The sequence below is a fragment of the Vigna umbellata genome, chromosome 2 (assembly GCF_029865625.1).
Source record: "Vigna umbellata cultivar VRB3 chromosome 2, Vumbellata_1.0, whole genome shotgun sequence".
NCBI classification, from domain to species: Eukaryota; Viridiplantae; Streptophyta; class Magnoliopsida; order Fabales; family Fabaceae; genus Vigna; species Vigna umbellata.
In genome coordinates, this window is record NC_142166.1 from 7,883,286 (window position 1) to 7,894,879 (window position 11,594).

Sequence of the window (11,594 nt, forward strand, 5' to 3'; positions counted from 1 at the left end):
GTAAATTATTTATAAGGTATGTATTTAATTGTTTTTACTCTTTTTAATAATTATTTAATATTTATCTAATTATTATTTGGCACATTAAAATTTCTTGTATTATACAAGTTTGCATTGACATTTGACTTGAGAGAGAACAGGAAAACATTGAATCTTTAATAGCTTTTGTTGTGATTAACATTTGAAGAAAACATAGTATATATTTATTATTTGATATATATAGAAACAAAATTAAAGATGAGTTTTTTTACTTGGAGAATAAAAAAGTTAAACCACCACGTCTCGTCCATTTTCAAACCAAAGAATGTTTGCATTACAAATGTACAAAAGTCGTGATTCATAATTTTATTAAAACAGTTTGTTCATGCACTTCTATATTAAATTTCTATAAATTCTTGTATTGTAAAATCCGAAATATAATACAATTTTGATTTATTATTTTAAAATATACAATCTAAAGTATAATTTTTTATATTTCATAATATGTAATATGAATTATATATTCTATTTTGTATTATGTAATGTATAATCTAAAATTAAAAAAAATATATTCTAAATTATACATTCAAAAATATAAATAAAAATTTTATGGGGATCAAAGTTGAAATTATGTAAGTGTAAGAGAAATGACGTTTGTTTCATTTACGGACTTTAGATTGACTCGTTAACTGATGAGCTTCTTGCAAATTATTTTTACGTATAACATTTAGATTGTTGACAAGGTTTAGTTATAGTATATTTTCTTATATTTTCGTAAAAATGATTTTCAGTCTCTCAAATTAAATTATTTTGAAAACTTTCCTCTTTTACTCTTTAATTTGTGAAGATTTAGCTCTAGTAAGTAAGAGTTAAACGTGGCCTAAATTCAACTTTATGAGATTCAAACTATCTCTAGAGTTCAAAAATAATGTTGACTTCAAATTGAATAATAAAAGATATCTAAGTCTATTAAATACGAGTTATTTATTGAATTTTAATAGTTTTATAAAGAATTTTCAAAAGTTAAAATTTATAATTTATGATTAAATATATTTATAAAATTATAAATTATTAATATAATTTGTAATATTTCAAAATAAACATATATATATATATATATATATATATATATATATATATATATATCAACAATATTCACAAAAATTCTTCAAATATAATAGTATGAATAATATTCAATTTTTTTTCAATTATTCTTCTCTTTTATAATTGTTTGGCTAATTCAAAAAAATTCAAACATATCATCGAGATATTTTTCTTCTCAAAATTTTGATTACCTTTTTTCTTTTTTTTTCTGTGATTATGAGTGAATAAAATATATTTTAGGTATCACATGACATCATTTTTGATTATTTTTAATATTTTTGTTTATTATTTATTTTTTTAACATCAAAAAATTTCTTTCAAATGTCTAATTGAGTAAGTCATTCATTTATTAGATATAAAAACTTATCTCGCTCTATTATCTTTGATCTTATTTATTTTATATAAAAGAATTATGTTTTGCTAAAACAATTTTTATTATCTTTAAATAGTTTAAGTATTCTAATATTTAGTAAATTTTTTAGATTTTTAAGATTTTTCGTGTTATCATATATTTAATTATATTTTTTTCTATGATGTTATATATCAAGTTTTCTCTTTTTTACTTGTTTTAATATTTTTATTTATTGTTTATTTTTATTACGTAAAATATTATTTTGATGATTTGTTATATACTTAATTTTTTTATCTTTTAATTCTTTCTTATAAGAGTAATATTACCATCACTATAAAGATCTTTCAATTATTCTTACAATTTAATGTTATTGTTATAAATTTTATTCAAGTTTAAAAGCTAAAAATATTTATTTTTAAATTTGAATTATTAGTTGAATATATTTTTTTGTGTGATTTCCTTCAATATAATATTCGGTGTATAAGAAAAAATTAGCAAATAAACATTTGAAATATTTTTAAATTTGATTTTTTTTTTATACTTTTTAACTTTATCAGCTTTTTCATTAATGTTTGCAAAATTTATAGATGTTTTGATTCTGAAATTTTATGTTAATTGTGAAATTATCACTACAAATTATTAAAATCACCGACACATTATTAACGACGACTGATGATTCGTCAGTAAAACACATTTATTGACGGATTAGAGATTGGATAGTTGTCAACGAGCTATAGTCGTTGATAATGGACTTCGCAATTTACCAGTAGATATATATGTCTATAATACCGTCGGTAAATGACATCAGTCATTATCCACGAACAATAACCGTAAGTGCTTCAAAATTATGAAATCATTAATTGAGTTTCTCTTCTCTCATTTTTGAAGGTGCTAACCCTTCTCCCCCAACCTCCCTTGTGTTATAAAAGTTCAAGAAGTAGAATTTTCACTAAATTTTTCTATGAATTGTACAAAGATACACAAATCCCTTAAATATAAATTTCAATACGAAAGTATTACTAGTTTAAATTTCTTTTACATTTTTATTTTGGAATACTCAAACCTGATTATTTTTCTTCTTTTCTCATAAGTCTTACATAGTGTTCCTTTGCATGGATTTGTTATTGAAATGAAATAGGAGGTATCAATTTGCAATTATTTTCTCTTTCTGTTTGGAGTAATTTATAGGCGAGTGTAAATGTGGAATAGCGGATCAACCTCTCATCCCATCCTGTTTCATGTGAAGAAATTTGCAGGTGAAATATGTTGTTTTACATAACTAACCTGGTTTGAGTGTGTCATTTTTGTCACTTTTTGGTGGTGTTAGGTTAGGAGAGTTGTTAGACCTGTGATAGAAATGATGATGGTGAAGACATTTATTTGTTTTTTTTTCATGTTGAGATAACTCGACTATGGAAAGCTCGGTTGTAGAGACAATTAGATGTAGAAATATCTTGGATGTAAAGACAGTTCAACTGTGTTAACAATTTGATTGTGAAAACAGATCAATTATAATTAAAAAATTGTATTCATTAAAAATAATTCTAACTCATCTTAATATCATTTTATATTACGTTCTAACATAAATTTTTTTGATAATATTATTTTTTTTAATTTATAAAAACTTTTTCCAATTTATCACATTAATTAAATCTCTCACATTTACAATAAAATTTATTTTCAAATTTATTTAAATCCATTATTTCTATATTCCTCGAATCATTCCTCCCAATTTTCTTAGAGAGGATTCTGGATGATTCTTGAGTTCGACAAAATTGTCATAATCACTTTCAAGAACATTACTTTACACTTATACACCTTTCCTTTATTTACGTTCTTCCCCCTTTTCTAGATCCTATCATTCTTTCCATACCCTTTTCTCATTCCCCTTCTTCTTACACATCTTTTACTTTTTGACAACAAGATTCTCTTCAAAGAAGGAAGACAAAAAAAATAAAAAATTGAAGCTTTATCACCTTTCAAAGTAGCAACCTCATATTTGCCAAGGTTACCAACATTAACTCCTAACAATCTGAAACGTGGACACTCTTCTTAGGTTTGGTCGTGACCACTTATCACTATGTCTCATTCCTATTAAAAAGTGGGAATGGTTTCAGCACGGTTTTCGACACCAACAATGGATTTTGGGACACGTGTTGCAAGAACAAAAGGAAAAGTTCAGTACGCAATAAAAATGGAAAAAAGAAAGAAAAAAAGAAAAACAAAAAGAAAAGTAAGTGAAGTGGTTTATTTGCCACTAACTAGATAGAATATGATGTGGTGATTTCTTTTCTGTTTGTATTTATATATGTTTTTTGTGTTTCTTTTTTTTTCTTCACTAATTTTTATAAGCTTCTCAAATTATAAACGGAAAAGGGGAGAAATAAAGAAAAATAGCAACACGATAATGATTTTTCTACTCAATCTTTTTAATAATTTTTTAAAAGTAAATACGTTTTTATTTGGTATAAATGATTGTGTTTTGGTTTTAGTTTCTACATTTTTTTTCTTTCTTTTTTCACCCGAAATTGAAAATCACTAATTTTGTATTCTTGTATTATGTGACATCCATAAACTGATTGGGGGTTTAACTATAACAAATCAAGTGATCATAAGCATATCTATAATACTTAAAGAAAAATTCTAAGATCGGTAATAGCTATATTATTTACTAGTTATGAAGTGGAGGTTAGGAATAAAAAATAGTGACTTCAAAACAGGATGAAAAATAAAATAAAAAACATCACAAAAGATTAAATCAAAAACTCATATATAGCAAAGCTTAAAAAATTAATTTTTTATATTTCTTACAAATAAAAAAAGGCAGTTTAATATAAACCGGTCGAAACCAAACTCCCAAAATGTATATAGACTAATAAATATACAAGTTATTTTTTTAATTATCGACTATTTATTATGGTGAAAAACTTATCATATATTTTTTTTATGTTACACAATCATATTAATTTCGGTTCGTAACACTTTTTTGAGAATGTATTAGCTTAGATTATTTATTACAAGAAACAACAACTAATATATTATTTTGGACTATTTTAACCCAAGATTTCTCTAAAATAAGTTTTGGAACTATTCATCTTTTTAAAAATTATTGTTCTTCCTGTGTAGTTTGGATAATAAAGTTTTCTTGTCTTGTATCTAGACTAGACTTGGTCAAGGCTTGTATGCAAAAATAAAGTTGGTTAACTTGTTGTGTAAAAAATCAACATTAGGTAGAAAGTTTTGAGAAAGTTTGGCGTTTACAAAAGATGTCTTGGAGATTCAAATATTTAAAACTTCTCAATGTTTAAGACCAACAACTTGAAGAAGGACAAATGTCTTCTTAGTTATCATAAAATGAATTCTTATTTCAAGGGAGAGCAAATCATACTCAAATCACCATAGAGGACGTGTTGATTATGTATGTTTTGAAAAACGACATCCAAAATGTACTGTCTTAGTATTATGGTAGACAATATCGTTAATTAAGACTATATGTTCTTTTCATGGAGAACAAGCCATGAAAAGAAACGAAGGATCCTTCTAGGAATTAAGGGCAGGAAGAATATGGATTCTATTCACGTTATTTATGACGTTGATTTTCGAAAATAGATGCTAATAAATTAATATATATTATTTTAGATTTTACTGTTTGTGAGATGTGAATCTGACACTGTTTACTGAGTAGTGTTAGTTTTTGTTTGTTAGAGTATACTTTTATCAAATATTAAGTATGAATTTTCTTATAGTTTGGAAGTATTTATGAGTGAGAAATAGTTGGGGATGAAATGCAGGGTTTATTCTTCTGGTAATTATTAAAGCTGCTATTCTGAGAGACATGGGCTTGCTTGCTGCAGCTGAAGCCCTAATGAAAATGATATTCGGAAAGCAGGAGTGATTTGACCAATAAGTTATTATTTGTCTTAACAAAATTGTGAATAATGAATAATGATATATTCAAAATTTTATTTAAACATCCAATCTTGATAACTCATCTAACTTTTTCGTTCTTAACAAGTCTTCTTTGATAAATACTGATTCTATTATGATTTGTGGTACTTTGGGTAGGACAAGGATTATATATAGGCTGTTTGATATTATTATCATATTGTTTTTGTTTTCAAATTACTAATTTTCTTGAACATTGTTTCTATTTACTTTCATCAAGTTACGATCGAGTCAAGGAAAAGGCAGAGACAGAAACAAGCAAAATGGTTTCTGAAACTGAAAAAGTTGTGCAAATGGGTTTGAAAGAGCAAGAGGTATAAACATATGCATACAGTTCAAACCCAGCACACAACAGCTACTAAACGCAGTTGTAACATCCATACCAATATTCAGAACTAAACAAATATTGTATTTTGAAAATTAAGATAGTAATTCACAAGCCTAGGGGTGACTGAACTATATATTAACCAATGCACGAAAGTTTTGTTTTTGAAACGGCAAAGAAATATTGAATCAACATATAGTCCAAAAACTGTCACATGAAACCTCTTCATGACAGCAGCTCCCTGTAAGGTTGAAAGTGTCTTTTGATTTCCACATAGTCTTAACTAATTCTTAGAAAGTTTGAAACTTTTATCTAACTCCATGAATAAGAGCCTGAGCCGAAGAGTGCAGGCCCTCTGATGTCATAAAATACCACCATACCATGTATATTCATAGTATAGGAATGCAGGGGAACGATGAAAATCATGAAGAGAACTCGAAAGGGGTTTTAAACGGGTGGGAAGGGATTACAAATGGTCGAAAGAGTTTTAAACGGTGCAAAACCCTAAAGAAACCAAGGAACCCTAGAATGGATCGATTGATCGGTGGAAAAGGAAATTTAAACGGTGGAAATGGATTATAATCACTAGAATGTGATTGTAATCGGTGGAAGATGTAGCTCGAAGTTGAAATGGTGTTTAAATGAAGTTTCAATCGGTTAAAGATGAGGAAATGTGAAAGAAACCCTAACCTGAAGGTGAGGAAGATGCTTTGTGATGGTGAAGGATGAGCTCTCGCGCCACTGAAATCTCGAGGAAGACAACGCGAGAAATGCTCTATGATGTTCAAGAGAGAAAATAAGGCAAAGAAGATGTGAATGCTCCTTCGTGAGTGAGTGAATGTGAGATAGAAGATGTGACGAACAACTTCAAACGCCAAAGATGAGCTTCATCCAACCATCTCGACGATCAAACGAGAACAATGACAACGAGAATGAATTTTTGCAGAGAAGAGAAAGTATTGTGGAAAAAAGAAATTGAATATGTAAAATATTCCATACGTGTTATAATATTTAACCGCTATAGATCAATAATCTATATTTGTTATAAGGTTAACAGGTATAAAAAAATTTATACCTATTATTTGGATTGCAACTTGTATAAAATATTTGTATTTTATGACAATATTGTCATGGCATCACTTTTTATACTTGTTTTTTTAACCAATGTAAAAAAGTTTTTCATATTTACAAAACAAAATTGCTATAACATTACTTTCTATAGTTGGTGAATTTTAACAGGTACAAAAAATCGCTATAAAAAGTACATTTTCCACTAGTGAAGAAAAATAAGAAGACTGGGAGGAGAAAGAAAAAGACCAAATTATAAGATTTAGGTTTAATACATCATTTGGTCTCTACTTTTAGGGGTTTGGTTCAAAGTGATCCTACCTTTTAAAAAAGTTCAGTAAGGCCTCATATTTCGTGTTCAATACAGTCCTTTTCGCTCACGCCGTTAAAAACATAACGGTGCAAAAGCCACCGTGGCCAAACCTGAGTGAGCTGTGCAGTTTGATGAATACGTGGTTGAAAGAATTAAATGTAGAGAGAAACGTAAATGACTGTTTGAAGAATTAAATGTAGAGAGAGAGAAACGTAAATGACTTTTAATGGTTGAAGAGAAAGATATTGATGTATTGATTAGAGAGAGAATATTTCTTTGGACACTACCCAACAATGCACCAGTTTTATACTCTCACCTCCAAATTCCACCCTATATCACCCTATATACTATTCCACTCAATAATAACTCAAAAATGATATAATTTTCTAAACCCATAAAACTAGGTATTTCACTGTTAGGACAACATCAATATAACTAAAACAAAGAATCCTTGCTTATTAACAACAAAACTATGACCATTAGATAACCTCTGCACCTCTCTCATCATTCTTTATATCTTCAAAGAAAAATTCTTTAGCTTCCCTAGACCTATTTTATAGACCCAAAATTTAAAATCTGCACAACGAAAAACTTAGCCTGTAACCCTTCACCATTCTTATAATCCACTCATGCAACCCCAAAATATCATTTGCATACTTTACCTATCAACAAGGGACATAACAGCACATGCACAACAACAATTTCATGCACTTGATATTAACCATATTATGATTTCCCTCCCAAGGTAGCTACCACGAAAACCATTAAATGTCAATATCAAGAACCCTTTCTAACTCTCTGGATTCCAATGTCGACACTATACAGGAAGAAAATATAATATTTCTCTTCATCTTAGTGTGGCCCCCACATGTATTGAAACTCTTCACTTGCAAAAAGATACCCAGCTAGTGGCTCCCCCGCACCCTCGGGTCTTGTCGGATTCCCTCCAGTACCCACCAGGATACGTCGGTGCGGTTCCCCACCGGTCTTGGTCCGACAGTGGTGGCGACGGCGTGATGAATGCGTTGAGTTATTTGATGACTATTCTCACTTCGAAGGTCTACGACGTAGCAATTGAGTCCTCTCTACAATTGGCGCCAAAGCTTTCTGGGAAACTTGGGGTTAAGATTTGGCTCAAGAGAGAGGATTTGCAATTAATTTTCTCATTTAAGATTCGTGAAGCATATAATATAATGGCAAAACTTCCTAGGGAGTTATTGGAAAAGGGAGTTATCTCCTCTGCGGTGATTGTTATGTGAAGAGGGTTAATCCAAAGGTGAGGATTATTGGGGTGAAGCCTCTGATGCAAAGGCAATGGCGTTGTCATTCTATCATCATCAAAGAGTGATTTTGGACCAGGTTGGAAGATTTGGAGGTGGTGTGGTTGTTGGGATTTGCACCTAACTTACGTCATTTTAATTTTTTTTAAGTATTTACACAGTGCAACCTTTTCAAACGTGTCACATATTCATCAAACTACACAGCTTACTCAGGTTTGGCCACGGTGGCATTTGCACCGTTATGTTTTTAACGGCGTGAGCAAAAAGGACCAGATTGAACATTTTTTAAAGAAATATGGGGTCTTACTGAACTTTTTTAAAATGTAGGATCACTTTGAACCAAACTCCTAAAAGTAAGGACCAAATGATGTATTAAACCTAAGATTTATTGACGAATTTTACTTATGGCTAAATTGATCGCTAATTTATTGACTAATATTTATTAGTATATTTGTGATAGTTATCAATAAATTTTGTGATTGTCAGTAAAATTTATTAATGACCCTTTTATCGATGAAATTTTATTCTTAGTTATCGATCAATAAACTTAAATTATCAACCAATTATATTTATCAATAACAACTATTTTCTTATTATGAGATTGAGAAGATTTAAATGATATATTTTAGATTTTTCTATTGATGGTATAGACCAATTACAATTTAGTCTTTAAAAGAATGTATATGTATTACTTAAATGTGTACAAATTCCTCTAATTATTTTTTAAGGTTTAGTTAAGTAATTTTTAATTGCACTTTTTAAATATCAATTTGCAAAATTTCAAAACAATTTATCAATAGGTATGTAATAATATATATTATGGAACATTTTACTCATTTTGGGAATTAAATCAAAATCTCCACTTAAATACTAAAATAGTATTTTATATGTTAACTTAAAATAAAACTGAAATAATATTATTATTAATTATTTTAAAATACAATTAACATTGATTCTCGTGTTCATGAAATTAGTATGATAGGTAGAAGAATCAATTCAAAAAAAATCAAGTGTTCACATTAAATATATAATCTACTTTTTTTTTTTCTTTTCAAACAAGTTATACTTGTTCATAATGTATTTTTTTTTTCTTATTTACATGTTTAGATAAGTAATTTTGAGGGAAAAAAAGTTTAAAACATTGAGAAATTGGGTTGCTTTTACCTCTAACTCCACACATACTCTCAATACATTTAACCCTTTGTTGTCCTATGGTAATTAATAGTGACATGAAAAAGTATATAAAAATTTGAAATTTCACGATAAGCTTAATTGTTTCCTAAAAATCGAAAAACATAGGCAGAGGTTGTTTGAGAGAGGAATTAGAAAAAGTTAATGAGCAGCATATATATGTGGTATGCATGTGTACCAGCTTTTGTCTTTGCTTATCATGCATGTATGAAGTGTGTCAGTCTCCTCTGAATTCTTGTTTCCTATCTCTTTCTCCTTCAAACAAAGTGTGATTCTCTCTTCTCTTCTCTTCTTTCTCAATATTCCTTTTCATCTCTCCTTATTTGAAGATCACACACTGACGCCATAACCTTTCTCTCTCATTTACCCTCTAACATTCACAATCGATGATCCTCTTTTTCTTTTCTCATTTCCCTTGTACTACTTCCTCGTCAAACTCACTCTTTTTGTGCCTTTCCACTCACTCACTATACTTTGACTCATGCCATACCACCTTACACAAACCTCCATGCAATACTATGTAACAACATATTATCTTATTTTATGTCTCCCAGCATTTCCATACATTAAAATATCTCACCTCAACCATGTCTCGCTCTATATAATCTCCAATACTCCTTTCTTTTTCCTTATCTCCAAAACCTCTCGCCAACATATCAACATGCAAGTCATGAAATCTCTCACTCAAGTCGACCCAACACCGCTCCAACAACCACAACCACCCTCTTCCTCACTCTCCCTAGGGCTCAACGTCATGAGACCCTATGAGATGGTGCACCACTTGGTCTCATGCAACGCCGTCGTCGTCTTCAGCGTCACCGACTGCTGCATGTCAACTGTCGCCAAGCGCCTCCTCTTCAGCCTCGGCGTCGGCCCCATTGTCGTGGAGCTTGATGAACAGGCCAACGGTGCTGGAATCCGGTCTGTCCTCCACCAGCTTGCTGGGGTCCAGCAGCCTGTTCCTGCTGTCTTCATTGGTGGGAAGTTTGTGGGTGGGGTGCAAACCCTCATGGCCAGCCACATAAATGGCACCCTGGTTCCACTCCTCAAAGAAGCTGGAGCTTTATGGCTTTGAATTTACTTGTTTTATGTGAATCTCAAAATAGATAAGGTAGGATATGGAGCAATGATATTGATAGATCCATATTGATATAAAATAGGTAGATGAAAAGGTGTTACACAACTCTATTTGTGTTCTATCAAATGTTTCTGAATATTTCTAGACATGTTTGTAATTTTCAATGGATGATTATATATAATTCACCAATATTTTGATTCACTCTCTCCATCTTTACAAAGTTTTTATTTTTTCTAAGAAATAGTTTTTTAATTAAAATAATACTGTAATCATATGGAAGTAAAAAAATATATGCAAATTGTTTTGAAGAACAAGGATGAAATCGAGACAAGTGAACCAGGCCGAGAGATATTTTAATGAAAAAGTAAAAAATAAAAAATTGATGTATATATGTTGTTTTTTTTTAATGTTTGAATTTTGAAATGATGATTAGTCTATTGTAGTATGAATGGGTTGGTTTGGTGATTTTAAAAACTAATGTTGAGCCAAATTGGGTATTGTGGATTTGTTCACTTTTTGTTCTGTGGTTTGTTATTTTTCTGAGGAAAGGCTGCAGAATGACCTCACTCTGTCATGCATGGTCATGGTATGATAAATAGCCAAATTTTGGAATTAAATTGAATTAAATGTTGTAACATAAATGTGCCATTCAAACGATCTTGAGAATGTAAACTCTCCGTAAAGTATTCATTTTTTTTTTTTGGCTCAACTCATTTACATGTTATATTTTTTTCTTTAGTTAAAATATTTTTTTCTTCTTCTATTACTTCATCTGTTTCCTTTTAAAATGTTATAAGAAATCTCTTTATTTAACAATTTTTATTATAAAATGTTAATAATGTTATATTAATTAATATAGTAACAATCTTATATAAAAACTAAAAAATTAATCTAAAAAATCACAAAAATATTGATTTAATTCAAATTTATATTCAATTAAATCAAGCAAAACCAGGTTG

The 11,594-nt window shown here is 29.4% G+C and overlaps 1 protein-coding gene across 1 annotated transcript; it reads left to right on the plus strand.

The window, feature by feature from the left end:
* Window positions 1–10,199: 10,199 nt before the first annotated feature.
* LOC124846027 (monothiol glutaredoxin-S10-like) lies at window positions 10,200–10,792 on the plus strand. Its single transcript, XM_047323238.2, has one exon. The coding sequence runs from the start codon at window positions 10,219–10,221 to the stop codon at window positions 10,630–10,632; it is 414 nt and encodes a 137-aa protein (XP_047179194.2). The 5' UTR covers window positions 10,200–10,218; the 3' UTR covers window positions 10,633–10,792.
* Window positions 10,793–11,594: the final 802 nt, after the last annotated feature.

What these genes read in the sequence shown, in the direction of transcription:
- LOC124846027 (XM_047323238.2), top strand. Translation starts at nt 10,219, where the DNA reads ATGCAAGTCATGAAATCTCTCACTCAAGTCGACCCAACACCGCTCCAA.